The sequence below is a fragment of the Rhagoletis zephyria genome, unplaced genomic scaffold (assembly GCF_001687245.7).
Source record: "Rhagoletis zephyria isolate East Lansing unplaced genomic scaffold, Rhagoletis_zephyria_1.1 Rzeph_scaffold_01182, whole genome shotgun sequence".
Lineage (NCBI taxonomy): Eukaryota > Metazoa > Arthropoda > Insecta > Diptera > Tephritidae > Rhagoletis > Rhagoletis zephyria.
This window is the reverse complement of record NW_016158266.1, coordinates 31,544-48,050: the sequence shown is the minus strand read 5'-3', so window position 1 is coordinate 48,050 and position 16,507 is coordinate 31,544. Positions and strand designations below refer to the sequence as shown.

The 16,507-nt window shown below is 35.5% G+C and overlaps 1 protein-coding gene across 1 annotated transcript in view; it reads left to right on the top strand.

Annotated features, from left to right (window-relative positions):
• LOC108363071 (uncharacterized) overlaps positions 1-10,169 on the top strand; it is a 42,933-nt gene extending 32,764 nt beyond the window's left edge. The window contains exons 9-16 of the mRNA XM_017616317.1: positions 1,145-1,550; positions 3,273-3,299; positions 4,286-4,570; positions 4,801-5,170; positions 6,641-6,794; positions 6,895-7,002; positions 7,062-7,217; positions 9,860-10,169. Of these exons, the coding sequence (XP_017471806.1) occupies positions 1,145-1,550; positions 3,273-3,299; positions 4,286-4,570; positions 4,801-5,170; positions 6,641-6,794; positions 6,895-7,002; positions 7,062-7,217; positions 9,860-9,908 (1,555 nt within the window). The 3' untranslated portion in view covers positions 9,909-10,169. The remainder of the gene's footprint in view (positions 1-1,144; positions 1,551-3,272; positions 3,300-4,285; positions 4,571-4,800; positions 5,171-6,640; positions 6,795-6,894; positions 7,003-7,061; positions 7,218-9,859) is intronic.
• The last annotated feature ends 6,338 nt before the right edge of the window (positions 10,170-16,507 follow it).

The window sequence follows — 16,507 nt, the reverse complement described above, 5'->3', positions numbered from 1 at the left end:
TCCAGGTGACCACCTTCCATAAGGTTTATTAATGGAGAAAACAACTGTTCCTGCAAATCGTGGATATCGTAAAGCATCTGGAAGGCAACTAATATATGTATGTGTAATTATTACTTTGTCAAAGACGATTTCCACATTTTATCAAAATTGGCAGTTACGCAATAAGCACAATTTGCAAAACGGTACACTTTTTCCAAAAAAGTTTGTGTATAAATGAAACCAAGAAGTAATCACTTTGTGCATGCCTTTGTGTGTATGAAAATTTGCTGAAAACTCGAAAAGAACACTACACAGATTTTACATACACTGTGCCATTTAAATTTAAAATTGTTCTTCTCATTGTTCTACTCACTCTTTAGCATTCCATTTTATGTGTATTTATGTATATGTATGAAATATATAAAATTTAAAATCATTTTAGCCTCAACTAAGTCGCCAATGAAATTTGCCTTTTGTTTACTTAAACGTAACTAACAATTCACTATACTGAACCACTAGCCAGAATCACTTTTCAAAATCGACATTCAAACGTTAAGCTCATTTTTCTTTTTTTTGCTTTCTCTCATTTCAGAGGGCTTATCAATATTACTATAATTATTAAAAAGACAATATTCCCCATTAATTTCACAAATGAATTGTTATAATATCCAAAAATCTAGTTCCTAATAATCTGTATACAAACTCATATTAAACAAAAAAAAAAAATACAATGTTTTCAATGTATAATCGGACTTTTCTAATAAAAGGCGAATTTCATTGCCTACGCATTACAAACAATTTCTCTACATTACTCTCATTTTCCACGTAATTTACTCACAAAACCTTTCTCGCATCATTTCTCTTTAATACTTTACCAAAACAACAAAACCATAACAACCTTATAGCAAAACAAGGAGGGCTCTAACCTGTCCGGGCTACAACCCATGATTTCTGGTCGCCGCTTGCTCGTGAAAATTGTCAAGGGTGAGGGTCTCGCCGACGCCAAGGATCCCTATGTGGTGGTGGAGATGGACGAACCGGCACAAAAAAATCAAACTGGTGTGCGTCAGGGCACTACGCCCTATTGGGATGAACATTTCCTATTGTGAGTCCTTTCAATTTCGTTTCTTTTCATATTTGTAAAATTGACATTCTCTACCGCTAGCGAATTGTCGCCTCACTCGGCCGAGATCCTGTTCGAAGTGTACGATCGTGCCGCAAACGAGGAACCGGGTAAATTCCTCGGCTTGGGTTTAGTGGGCATTGATGAGTTGGCCGTTGGGCCTGCATCCACACAAGTGCTGACACTGCAGCCGCGCCCTTACGAGACGCATCCGGTGAGTGGCACCATCACTGTGGACTTTGTGTTCATTGAAGGTGCCGAAATACCCGCTGGACCCAAGCCGTATAAGCTAAAAGAGGCGCTGAAGATTAGCACGCCCATCATTAACGAGCACATGAAGAATGGCGCCGACTTAGCCAATGCTGCGGTACGTGCGCTGCAAGATGGCGCGCTATCCACAACGGGACAGCCCAGTAAGAGTACGCTAATTATACACAGTGTTCAACGGGTGAGTTTTGAAGTTGCGTAAATGATAGCACTCATTTGTAAATATGCACCTGAATGCTAGGGAAGCGGTGGAATGGAGAGTGAGATTTGTTTTAGAGGAGTTTTCGATTGATTTTTTTTTTCAAATATTTTTGATCCGAACCGAAAACCAAACCATTTTTAATAAAGGTTTAATGTGCGGTTCGACAATATTTTCCCACTTTTTAAGTTTTTCTTTTTGTTAAATATGGTAATGCAATGTTTTTTTTCTGTCTGGCCATTTTTTACTAAATATGTATACTATACTGTAAAGGCCAAAAATGGTGATTTTTTGAAATGATTGTATGGGGAACCCCCCAGGGGAGTTCCAGGGGGTGTGCCACTGGCATGGGTGGATCGGCCGTCCAAAGTTAGTGGGGGCGGTCATACATTTGGACTCGATTGGAGCACTCTAAATGGGTCAAAGTGGGATTTTTCAAAATTTGCCCCTACCCAAAAGTTCGACCCAAATTGGGGGACATCAGAATTCGTTTTAGAGGTATGGTTCCTTCGGCAAAGTTTCTTATTTTGATCCCTAGAATACGATTTTCACAGAGCAATGAGCGATTTTTAAATCGACCCGCCCTAATGTATAGCGTATGACATTATATGTATTTTTTTTATTGTTACTGAATAAAAATAACACAAATATGTATGTATATGTTGAAAAGAAACCCCGGTTCAATCCAAAGGTGCTAAAACGGTACGAACCGCTAAATAGAATTGACCAATTTTTCATCCGGTTCATGTCCTTGTTTAAAATGAAATTTTCGGGTTGGCGGATTTCTTTAAACGCAAAAAATAAAAAATAATTGTTTTATTAACTGTATTTGTAGTGAAATTTGCTGAAAGTGCGGTTTAATGTGGCAATAGCAGCGCTTTTTTTCAGTGCATTTTTGCTGACAAGGCACTCAAAAAGCACTTTTGCAAATTTGTAGAAATCAATTGCGGAAATAAAAACTGCAAGGTGTAACTTCGACTGGAAGAACGCAAATTTAATTTTTGCTGCAAGTGCTATCAAGCCAATCGAGTGTTGCAATGGGCCGCTACTGTTAGCTAAAAATGCAAGTTTCTTTCCGTAAATATCTCAACATCACAAAATTTGGGAAGGGTATGTAACTCACTCATAAAAATTTGGTTTAGATCTGATCATTGGATCATGAATAAAATTAACGGTGAAGTCGGTTGTGATTTTTGCTTAAAAATTACTTGTAAGTAAATTTTTCAAATTCATTAATTTTCTATGTGTTGAACGTGGAATCTTTTGCAATCACCTTGTGGTATCAGAAAGTTCGACTTTTGGAAATTAAACTTCCAAAGTTATTTAACATGCAAGGTGTAACCGCAGCTGTAATCACGGAATTCTTGATTTTCACAGACTGCGTTACTAGCATTTGCCACGTCTAATATCTACTTAAGTACTTTTATTTGAAAAAAAAAAAACCTAAGAAAACTCAATAAAAATCAAAGTCTTATTTTCAATTCTCCATTCTCATCGCGAAGTATTCACGAACGCATATCCCGGCTACTTGTTTTCCTAAATACTTTCGTTTGAGTTCTACGAGGTTATCTGCTCATTGCATTATTTTATAAAAGCTAAATTTTGTTTTTTGTTTTTCATGTTGCTCACTCACGTTCGCTCATCGTTACATCATGAATTGCTTTTCATCATGTAAACCATCTCGCAACGTCAAAATATAAATAGAACCAGAACAATTCAAATGCATTTAAGGTAATTTTTATTTAATTTTTCTATGCATATACATTATATATTTATTTACATTTGGTTTCTTCTAACAAAGTTAATTACATATTCGGGCCCCATCCCGTCGGGGTTGTCGCTTCGTTCCTGAAATATTTTGAAACACCGATGAAAAGTTATCGACAATCTGTTCAATTTATTTTTTAATCTTCGTTTCAAACACCAAGTATGTTGCCAAATTGTCGTTTTTATTTCCCTTTTCAACGGCAACGCCAACGGGAAAGGTCCGAATATCACTATTTAACCATTTCCAACTAAGATTCCTTTATTTTTGAGTTGCACTCATTTTTGTGCATTAATTCAATTACATACATAAAGTAATTTAGTATAAAACTTAAGTCTTTATATCTTATTACGTAATATTGTTCTCGTTTTGGCTACTTTTCGAATTGCTTATAATCCAATGACTAAATGCGCTTTCTAACAAAAATTAACCTGCAACATCACTTCCAACCGAAATCTCGCCTGCAACGGNAATATTTATTTACATTTGGTTTCTTCTAACAAAGTTAATTACATATTCGGGCCCAATCCCGTCGGGGTTGTCGCTTCGCTCCTGGCTCCTGGAATAATTTGAAAAGCCGATGAAAAGTTATCGACAATCTGTTCAATTTATTTTTTAATCTTCGTTTCAAACACCAAGTATGATGCCAAATTGTAGTTTTTATTTCCTTTTTAAACGGCAACGCCAACGGGAAAGGCCCGAATATCACTATTTAACCATTTCCAACTAAGATTCCTTTATTTTTGAGTTGCACTCATTTTTGTGCATTAATTCAATTATATACATAAAGTAATTTAGTATAAAACTTAAGTCTTTATATCTTATTACGTAATATTGTTCTCGTTTTGGCTACTTTTCGAATTGCTTATAATCCAATGACTTAATGCGCTTTCTAACAAAAATTAACCTGCAACATCACTTCCAACCGAAATCTCGCCTGCAACGGAAACAGGTTGAGGTTAACAATGAGGGCAGAATCGAAGTCAAGGAATCGCCGCAAGATGAGCTTGACACGGCTGCGTCCCAAGCTTTGGAAAGCCCATTGAACGACAATACAAGCGAATCGTTGCCCACCGCCAATACGACAGCGGACATAGAGCAAATCCATCAGGATATCTCGGTGACGACAGACATAACGGCAAGTCCCACAGATTCGTTTCCAGCAAATGATGGCTACCTGGAGGAGTCGGGGGTGGCATCAGGTAACAGCAGTGCCTTTGTTGCATCCAGAGCGGAGGTGAGTATGCCAAAAATGATTGTTAGTTTGAAGCTTGTTTGAGAATGTTTGCATTTCTTGCGAAAGCGAAATAATATTCTTATTAAACCAAACGTACTAAAAACCAAAAAACTATTTGCGTTTTAAAGTTCATAAAAAAAGAATTCAAGAATCGTAGATACATAGCTTTAAAACGCAGATAAATCTGAATTTACTTGTATTTATGGGAGCTTGTTTATTTCATTCAATAGTTTGGACAACCGAATGCCGCCTCCTCTCCGCAAGGCCACAACGGATACTCACCACATAATGGCAACTCGACTACAAATGGATCCCAGAGTTATGGATATCAGAGCAACAGTCTGCCACGCAATGGCGGCGCCACCAGTACACCATTGAGCGGTGCTGATCTGGACGAACGAGGCCGGAGTAAGAAACGAAATTTCTTTGGAACATTAAAAAAACGTTTAAGTCGATCCAAGACACGCACCCATTCGGCTGATCGTGGCGCTTTGACGCCGTCCCAAAATAATAACGGTACTACCCCAACAGGAACACTTAACGGTGATTCACGTTCATTATCTGTCGATCGTGCTGTAATGTCTAAAAGCAATTCACTTGGTAATTACCATCCATCCACCTATCCAATGCCTTGGTTCTTGGTCTAACACTTGTGTGGACTTAATTTTCATTCACTATGGATTTTTCATAAAGCTTCTTAACCTTATGTTTATAGGTTATAGCTAATTTATGCAAATGTGTGTACGTATATATGTATATCCATTTGTGTGAGTATGGTAACGGCTGAAGAACTAGTTTTAGTATTAATTTTTTCCTTTTGCTTTTTATTTGGCTGTGAAAATTGTGCTTAAATTGTAACTAACCAAAAAACTATTCAGGAAAAAATCTTTGCTAAGCCAATTTTTTGCGCACAAATGAGTGCCCACACTCTCTTGCATGCGATCTTGCATTTGCATATTTTGGGAAATTTGCAACTTTCATTTGCAAAGTAATGTATGTTCCTGTTGTAAATTAATGAAAGTTTACATTGCAACTAAATATGCAAATGTAAGACCAAATGCACAGGATTGTGATTACCCTCATTATCATGTTTTTAAACTAGTGTACTTATGTAGACTCAATGCTTATCCACCTTGTTTTCATCTGAGCCATATATTTATGTATGTAGTCCCATTTTTATAACTTTCGTTTGTTATAGTGCCCCTTTAATGTACTACTAAGCAGTTTTTATTTTGTCTATCTCTGTCTTTTTTCGTCCCATAAACTCTCTATTGTATATTTGTCTATTTCTTTTTTTTTTAAACACACTCCACTTGAACTCTGTTTAACCATTTACTCTGTCACCACTGTTGCCGACAACGTGAACTTACTATGTATGTATGTATGACTAATACGAATCGCACGCATAAACATACATTAACACACATGTAAATCCTTTACACAACATCAACACTGAAACACAAACCCGTAAATATATTTTTTCCCTTAAATATGGGTTCGCGTGATTTTTTTTTAAATTAAATTTTATTGCTTGAATTTTATTTGAAAATATTGTTAATGCTTTCAATTTCGCATAATTGATTCATATTTGTAATTAATTTAATTTTACTCTCTTTTTTAATTTCATATGTTTCCATCTTATGTTTTTGGGCGATTTTAATTTCATACGGCAAAAAAATTCAACAAAAAATCATTTTGGGAATATCTGTACACATTTGGATTCTGAACCTCACCCACCGCTCTGTATTACTACCACTACTTGTGATACTTACCACTATTTTGGTGCAAATAAAAATGACAAAACAAAAAAATTAAATTACTTTGGTGGAAAAATTATTATAACTTTATTTTGGTATCGAAATTGCACGCTTTTGTATAATTTAATTTCAATATTTACTTTTAAAAAACCAATGCCAACTAAAAATACAAATAAATTAAAAATAATGCAACGAAAAACCTCAGGCGCTGGCTCCTCACGACTTGATCACTCAAGGCAATCTTCAATTTCAGAANCCAATGCCAACTAAAAATACAAATAAATTAAAAAAATAATGCAACGAAAAACCTCAGGTCTACGCGCTGGCTCCTCACGACTTGATCACTCAAGGCAATCTTCAATTTCAGAATCGTCCGCAATCTCAGGTTTCTCATCGGCCAGCAACAAAACGTACGTACACGAGGCATCCACACTGGTGCTGGAGACGATTGAGAATGGCGTTAAGCGGTAAGTCAATTGGCCATTTGTGCAGGTCATGAGAAAATGTTAAATTTAGGCACTTGGAAGAACGCTTTCGATGCATCTGCCTTCTCTATATTCTCTGCAGGCATTTTATTGTACCGCTGGCAATTGCACAACGACCCAGGTGGCGTCGCAAGGGCACTAAGCTGCACATCTACAATGACCACACCTTCATCGCCAAGCATTTGAGCGGGTAAGGTGGCAATGGAAATTCAGTTTTATTTCTATTCTTATTTTTATGTATTCACCCAGTGGCGGCCTACAATGCCAAGTCTGCATGAAGTCCATCCCGCGCCGCCCGGGCAAGCAGGGCTACGAGTGCCGGGACTGCAATCTGATCTGCCACAAACAGTGTCACATACGGGCGCCGCAGGCGTGTCCCAATCCTACAGTGCTTTCAATGGAATTGTAAGTAGAAATGGCGAATTAAATGAGTTTCTAGTTTTTTCGTTGACTATGTGAGCTAAATTTTTCAAACCGATTTCTTAGACAAATTTTGAGTATGTAGTTTTATAGCATATATATAGGATTGGAAGGTGGAAAATTTCTGGAATTTTTCCGAGTTCCGTATGAAATTAAAAACATTGATTCTTGTAGTTTTTGCTGTTGAATGATATAGCGATAATTTTTAAATGACACTAAAGAACTAAGTACAACTTTTGCTAAAAAAAATATTTAAAAACCCAGATTAGTGTCAGATATACATACATCTGAGAGATTTTTTTTTTTTAATTTTGGTAAACTTAACACAAACAAATTTGTATTATGTGCGCGGATATTCAAAGAAATCGTTCAAAGCTCCATAGTCAGATTCAATAGTTTTATTTTCTACTAATTTCGATCTTTTTAATTTTCTCTCTTTTTTTCTGAACCACTCGTAAACACGTTATTTTTTAATTTTTCCTATAAAATGCGTTAAAAACAACACAGGACCTCATTTCCGGTACTCACAGAACAAGATATACTCTAGTCAATCTTATAGTTGATTTTGAAAAACCTTTAAGTTTAGTTGTAATCAAACCTTCATTCGAAAATATTTCTACATATTTGGGTTATAAGTTTTTACTTACATGCGAAATTTTTGTTAAAACTAAATTTTTTATTATAAATATTCATAGAATGTGCTATATTCTTTCTGTCGAATTATATAAGAATGGGAAATGGAAATTCGAACATTTCAAATGTGAAATTTTTTAAAAGCTTACGGCATTTACGAAATTGTTTTGAACGCTTTCAACACTTTCATTGCTGCTTTCGTTCAGTTTGTTAGAACACTTCTATATTTTATATTTTGTTGTCTATTTAGTTTTCTGTCACCGTTTCGACTTCTATGCTTCAAATCCAATTAAATGTTTTTTGATATAGATATATATTTTTTTTTCGCAACGCCAAATGTATTAATCTAACAGAATTCATATCAAGCTAAGGATAGTACCTTAAAAGCTTTTTAAAATTTTCATAAATCACTGCTTAGCTTTTTCGCATTTTATCTTACTGATAACAATTTTTCTCAATCCCACTAATAACACTATGCACATTTACTATATCCTCTTACCCCCCAACACAGGATGACGACTTTTAAAAGAAGAGAGATTTGTAACACCANATTAATCTTACCGATAACAATTTTTCTCAATCCCACTAATAACACTATGCACATTTACTATATCCCCTTACCCCCAACACAGGATGACGACTTTTAAAAGAAGAGAGATTTGTAACACCAGCAATTAATTTTACGCTTCACTAATCATGCTACAAAAAGGTTTAAAACAATTTTGTAATTTTTCAATGTTGAAAGCTTTTCACTCGTTATTCTCGCGCAGTGGGAAAAATACTACGGATCATATATGTACTTGTATGTCTTTAGACTAAAATCATAAACAAATACAAAAAAAAAATATTATAAAAGAAAATTAAAAATCTAACGGTTTTTGATACGAAAAGTTATGGATTTCGGTACCTTACTACCGGGTAAGCTATATGCATGCATTAGCGAATTGCTTTTGAACAAAAAAAAAAAATTTTGTGCTTGTATTTCGAATGCTTGGATTGAGAATGAAAAGTTAATTGCAGAAAATAAGCTTANGAAAAGTTATGGATTTCGGTACCTTACTACCGGGTAAGCTATATGCATGCATTTGCGAATTGTTTTTGAAAAAAAAAATAAAAAATTATGTGCTTGTATTTCGAATGCTTGGATTGAGAATGAAAAGTTAATTGCAGAAAATAAGCTTATAATGACGCCATTAAATTCAGCCAATATATGTATTTATATGCATCTTTTTATAGTCTGCGCGCTTTCTTGCTAATAAAACTACAAGTGGGATTTCATTAAATCAAGCCATTCCTCAGCGCCTGCCAACTAACCTCTAATTCATTTTAAAACATTCAAAATGTGATTCGAAAAATGAACGNGCGAAAATATCCGTTAAATTTTTAGTATAACCTTTTAAGTGCTAATAAAACTACAAGTGGGATTTCATTAAATCAAGCGCCTGCCAACCAACCTCTAATTCATTTTAAAACATTCAAAATGTGATTCGAAAAATGAACGTCTGACAATTTTGTATTTTACCGTTTTCTGTGAGTTACGTCCGGTCTCTTATTCGTTTTAATTTCTCTCAATAACTATCGTTCTATGCTTGAAAATACGTAAATCTTAAAACACTTTTATGTGAATTATTTTTTTTATTTCGAATATGTACATACATACTTGTAAATATATTTCGAACACTTTGTGCCTCTGCTGCGTTTATTTTATTCCGTTTACTGTTCTTGAAGTTCTTTTTAAGCAATGTATTTTTTATGAAATCTAAAAATTATTTTTTTTTTTANCCTTAAAACACTTTTATGTGCAATTTTTTTTTTTAATTTCGAATATGTACATACATACTTGTAAATATATTTCGAACACTTTGCGCCTCTGCTGCGTTTATTTTATTCCGTTTGCTGTTATTGAAGTTCTTTTTAAGCATTGTATTTTTTATGAAATCTAAAAATTATTTTTTTTACAAATATACTAATACAAATTCTAATTCTTGTCACAGATCGAAGCTTAACTCTGCCGCTGCTGATCGCAGTATACGAAAATTGTGAAAGTGTTGCTAATGGAAACAAACACATGCACGGAGCAATGCCAGTCACAGCACATCGCGTACAGCGACAGCCAGCAAGAAAGTAGTACCGTATGTGAAGGAAGCAACCCTGACTCGAACCTATTAAAAGAACTCTCAGCAAGTTAATCATTATTTATTGAAGCCGAGTTTTCCTTTTTCTGTTATTGTTTTTTTTTTTACACAATTTTTGTTGTTTTAAGATATTTCAAATACTCGCACACGAAGCAACAGGCTCGAAATTTAAAACATATACAACGGCATCATCAAAAGTAATCAANCACACGAAGCGACAGGCTCGAAATTTAAAACATATACAACGGCATCATCAAAAGTAATCAAATACTGCACACTCTTTGTTAGGTTTCTTCTTTAAAAAATCACCAATTTATCAAGTTTTGTGTGTAAGCCAATTTTTCGAAACGATGACCAGCATTTTATTTTGTATTATATATAATTGCAATACTTATTTTAGATAATATTTAACGATTTGGATTTTTTATAATTGTTTTGTACGTAATTTTGTATCTTAAGTTTTATAAGTTCTATTTCACTGCAGTATCACAGTCTACGTCACAAAAAAACAAAGTTTCCCCAAGTTTAAAACCAACCAAAAAAACAGGAAAATAATTTTAAAAATCAATCAAAATCTTTTGTGTTAAAAATGTATGTATGTCATAAAAAGTATTAGTTTTAAATCTCTTCTACAAAAATAAAACATTGTATCAAATAAGAAAAAGCACAAATAAATGTTCAAAATCCGTATAAGAGAAACTTACGAATTTTAATTAAAATTAAATATTTATATACGTTTCTCTGTTCTAGGTCGTGAATGCAATGTTTTCCCACCCCGTTAGTAGAGATTGGAGATAAATAATTGGAGACTTAAGTTTAACGAAAGAAAAACATGTACCCTGTATTTTAGTTAAAGTCTTAACAGATGGCGCGCAAACATCACCAATCATGAAATACACCCTGTGCACCACAGAGAGCAGTTCAATTTCAGATTTGTTTGTTTTTCTTTTTCGCTGGGAGGGAATTGTAGAATTGGAAATTGGTTAAAATTAGATATATTACAAACCGTTAAGACGACATATAAATACATTTACAATCTGATTATTTCTTTGCTGAAATTCAGTTCAACCCTGCATGAATTTTGCACTACAGCACCCAGTTAACTGTCAAAGTCAGCCCATTGACAGCGCTGTCGCAAAAACGCGAGCAGCGAAGGCAGCAAAGCAGCACAGTGACGTTCATCGTCTCATTTGTCAAAAATTCGTTTCGCTGTTGTCGTCGTCGTCGTCGATTGCTGCGTCGCGTAGCGAGTGGAAAATGTTCAATTTCCAAAATTATTGCAAACATGAAAAATAAATGCAGTGAAATTTAGGATAATCATTACTTTAGTGCATTTGTAAAAAGTGATATGCGATTGCTTGAAAAGTGATAAAAGTAATGCTCAAGAAACAAGAAGTTAAAAACGATTGTGTGGCAGAAGCAGCAGCAGTGCCAGCGACATCGCCCTGTTTTCTCATCCATCTCCTCCGCCATTGTCTACCTTCTCAGCCAGTTTCTGCTACCCAAAAGTCTTCCCACTTCGTAGTTTTTCTACTTTATAATTTTTCGTGTTTTCCAATTGTATATTTGTGCAAAGTGAATTCGTAATTTTTCTTTTATTTCCATACTATATGCATATTAAAATTTATGTTTTACTTTTGCGTGCTTTCTATTTTTTTTTAGTTTGCATTTTAATGTGAGAATAAATAATCGCTTAGAACTTGTAGTATAAAAATCGCGAGATTCGCACCAAATGACTAACTTGCAACTTACAACTAAAGTCTGAAATTTTAGAAGAAACGCATATTCCTTTGTGGAACTCAGACATACAATTTCAATCGTGTCTTCTTTATTCTGCTAGTTTTGGTTCTTAAGGCACCTTCGCCTTTGGTAGGAGTTGTCTGGCAAAATTGAAACCCTGCAAGTTATTCTTGCTATCTTTGGATTTTACACGAATATCGCATATGTAGGTAAAGTGTGTTGTACTAGTTCCGGGATACGTCAAAAGGCCCTATTAAAGCGCCACGTTTTGGGAAAAATATCATGCGGAAAGCTTTGAAACTGTGAATAGTTGGCGAGTATATTCGGGAGTGTCGTGTCACTACATTTAAACCCACTAGCCACTAAGTCGGCCAGTAGACCAGGACGTCGTGTGCTCATTGCATTTGCCAGCAATCCGCTAAATTCCGAAAATTCCCTGGCTTATAAAGACACATGCAACCGAAAATAAAATCAAAACGCATAGTGGGAACTAATTTTGTTTTACGTATTGCGAATTTTCGCACCGGTGACGAGTGACAAGCAGGTGGTGGCTATTCCGATAATAGCCGCGGTCCAAAAACTTTTAGTTTTCCCTTGGCGATGACAGAGCGTTGTCGCGGCGCGTTGTAGACTCTTTCGCTAATTTTTAAGGGTTGGGTTTGAAAGTACAATATTTTCGTAAGCGGCAATAAATTTAATGTTTTCTCGTTTTGTTTTTGAATCCCAATACCCATCACCCCCTGCTGCGCTGAATAATTGCATATAGTGAAATCTTGTGTGTAAAGTTTGGAAAAAATAGCCAAAAAATTTATGTTTATTAAGAAAAGGGCTATCAAATTTAGATAAAATTCAACAAAAAAGCTGTTGTGTACAGAAAAATCCGAATAATAAAATCCTGGAAAGGAAGTAGGTAGTGTAAAAAACTTACTCAAAACTGTCATCAAGTGTTCACATAGTTCCTTAGCTTTGGAGCATCTAAATCAGTTTCTAGATTTTCCTGCAAGGCAACAATATGGCGCACGCCCATCATAATGCCGCCAATCTTCTTAGCTCTGATATTTCACGTCGAAATCCACAAGACGAATACGAGCTCATACAAAAGATCGGCTCGGGCACCTATGGCGATGTCTATAAGGTAAGCTATTGACTCTAACTAATGTACATATGTACATACATACATAGTATGTATGCGCGCAGGTAATGATATACCTATGTAAATGAAATAGACTAGATTAAATATCGATATTTAAGAAATCTGTCACTTTTAGTGTCGTACTAATGGCGAAATATATATATATGTCTACACACACGCGCCGCGGTAACTTTTACCGTAGATCCACGGTAAAAATTACCCTTAGATCTACGGTAAAATTACGTGGATTATGTGTTGCCGGAGAAGTGGGGCAGAACTTCTTTATACGTAGGATTATAACCCTTACTGTGTTGCCGGCGAAGTGGGACCGAACTTCTTTCGGCGTAATTTTTACCGTGGCGCGTGTAAGTATACTCCCACTTATTTAAGGGCAAGACAATTATCGTCGTTTAAAGGACAAAACCACGTATCATGCTTCTGCAAAATCTCGTAACTGTCATTTGTGCCAAAAATGAGATTTTCCACGGGAACCTCCTGACATTAAGCCTTACTTATACATTCATACCAAAATATCGATAATTAAATATAAAAGGTAGATATAATTAGGGATAAAAGAGAGAAAAAATCTGTAGAAATTGTAGACTAACGAATTGCAAATTTCAAGCTGCCAAAAAATCCCCTTAATTTTTAACAACTTTTTTGCTGGCCATTGCCAAATGAAACAAAAATTGTTGAACATACTTTGTATGGGATATCAACGGGATTTTTTTCCAACTTGAAACTTGAATTTGTTATGCTAAAGTTTGAGATTTCGATAAAACTTTGCAGAATTTTTAAAATTTTTGTAGTAAGTTTAAAATATGGATTTACATAGTGTTTGTTGTATAACCAGCTAGACTTTTAAAGAAAAATTAATAAACAAAAGACAAATAGTCAAAAGTGGTCCAAATATCGCACTCTTTTTATTTTGTGGACAACTGTAGATACAAAGAGATGCTCCTAACAAAAAAACTAACGCAGTTATTTAAAAATAAATTGCAATATCTTAAATTTACATTCTTTAATCGTCGACCGTACTTTTAGGAACAATGATTCCCTACTATGTACACAAAACATGGTTTTGATGGTACATTCTTTTCCTTTTCCTTATTTAGCGCTGTAACCTCCTAAGCGATTTTGGCCAAGTTCAACAAATCACGCCCGTCGTTTCCCTTCTGTGCCAACTGACGCCAATTGGAAATGCCGAGTGAAGCCAAGTCCTTCTCGACCTGGTCTTTCCTTCACAGTGGGGGCCTCCCTCTTCCTCTGCTACCACCAGAAGGTTCCGAGTTGAATACCTCGCCGTCGCCAACGCGTAAAGACCCGCAAATCCTGCGCAAAATCTTTCTCTCGAATACTCCAATTTTTGTGAGAGCAAAAAAATATAAAGTACTTACATACATTTTTTGGGCTACTTGGTAAAAGCAATTTGTTTGTCATTAAATAACTTCCTAATAAACTTGCATGTGCGTATTATGCAGCACGGTGTTCAATGTTCCTAACAATAGCAGCAATTCATAAATGTATGCTATAACAGATTACTGAATTCTTCTGCCTGCCATTTTTTCTAAGTTTTCTTAAAACCCCAACTTTTATGAAATATATATACATACATACATAGTTCTGAATCGGTGCTAGGAATATGTGTGTAAATGCATACATACATACATACATAAATAACTACGAGCACGAACGGCTTAGTATCCAAGGTACGTGTTCATGTATGGGGCCTCGAATATTGCTCGTATTCTATTCTATGAAACTAATGAGGGGAACTAAGCATTCACTACAGTCATGCCACTTCAATCGAGCACTATGTATGTATGTATGCATGCATGTACAAAAATGGATCTTCTGAATACTGGCACCCAGTCGCAGTTGCACGAGTATGGTACTTAAACTACTCCATTCTGCATGCTCTACGCATTCCAATGCGATTTTTTAAATTTTCGCTTTCGTTGTCTTGCTAAAATGCTCAGTTTAGATGGGAGTTGTATTAATTCGAATCATCTACGAAAATTCAAGAATTGTTACAAGCATTTATTTTGTTGAAGAGAGCTACAATTGTTTCGATTTTGGTGGCATTTCCTCAATGAACCCGAAAGAAAAGGAAATATCAGTGAAAAAAGTTCTAATTAGTATCGGCTATTGCCGATGCCGATGCTGATTATTTAATAGGCCCGACTCTAATAAAATCAACTAAGATAAAGCTAATTTTAAAGTTGCGGTTAATTTTTAATTTTCACTCTCTCCCCTTCCTGCCTCCATGCCCTCATAATTCAACTTTATTGCTGCTCATACATTTTAAATTGCAACTATTTATATAAGTTGTTCGAGTTGAAAGAAACATCTGAATGGCGAAATTCTAGCAAATCGTAAGGTGTCCACAATTGGAAACCTCGACGAAAATGCTTAGCCTTTAGTCAACGTGCACCACAACGGTTTTATGCGTTGATCCAATTCAACCGCAAGCAGCGGGAAAATTTTGCAGCTTCATCAACACCGTGGCAGGAACAGACCAAAAGCAGGACAAGGCGTAACAGGCGTTGAGACATCGAGTCCATGGAAGTTTGCAATGTTTTATTTTCGCCATTTTTGTGTTTATTCTCTGTATTGTTGATGCAAGTGCACATGCGGTCGTAATTAAGTTTTCAGTCCAGTTCCACTGCTGCTGCGACACTGTCACTGCCACTTGTGAGTGGTGACGGCCACAGTGCAAACTGGCGCGAATTTAAGTGGCAGGGGCTGTGGTGATAGTGGTGAGCGAGCTGAGCAATAATGAATGGCAAAACCAGCAGGCCATGGTCGGCCGTCTGTTATCCGTTCTGCACGGTTGTTGTACCTTTACTGGAAGTAAACGATTATCGGCACAGCCTCGCTCCACCATCACGAGCACACCACACGCCTGCGCTCAAGTCAGCTCAGTCTGCATCAGCGACGAAAGTAGGTTCATTTGTTCCAATTTTTCTGAGCTACATCACTTGTTTGACCCATAATTTTTTCTTTTTCTGCACTTGTTGACTTCGGATTAATTAAACTAACAAGTAATATTTAGCAAAAAAACCGACTTCAACTCTCATATAAAAAAAAATAGATATATATATATATATCTCATGATCCACTGATCGGAACTTAACCAGATTAGTATGGGACCACCTCTGAGACACAACCTTTCCGATGCAGAAAAAAAAAGAATTATCGAAATCGGTTGACGTGGTCCAAAGTTATGCGGTAACATACATAAAAAAATATATATATATATTCCGACGAACTGATAACCTCCTCCTTTTTTGGAAGTCGGTTAAAAAAAGCTTATTATTCACCATAATTTGGTAGAAAGTCAATTGAATTTATCTTTTGAAAGACGTAGCAACCCTCTTCAAAAACCTTAAAAATATAGGTGGCATCCCTAGTCAGAGATATGTTCAAACTAAATATTTTTTAAAACTATTTCGTCTCACACTCATATTTTAATATTTCATATAACTTTCATATAAATAAGCTATATTCGACTTTTTGAACAGGTGGCAACCCTCCTATATGTAGTTTGGAAATACAAAATTTTCAACACCTTTTCGGTTGATGGGCATCTTTTACTATTCAGTTAGCTTATTAAATAATTAGTATTTAACTTT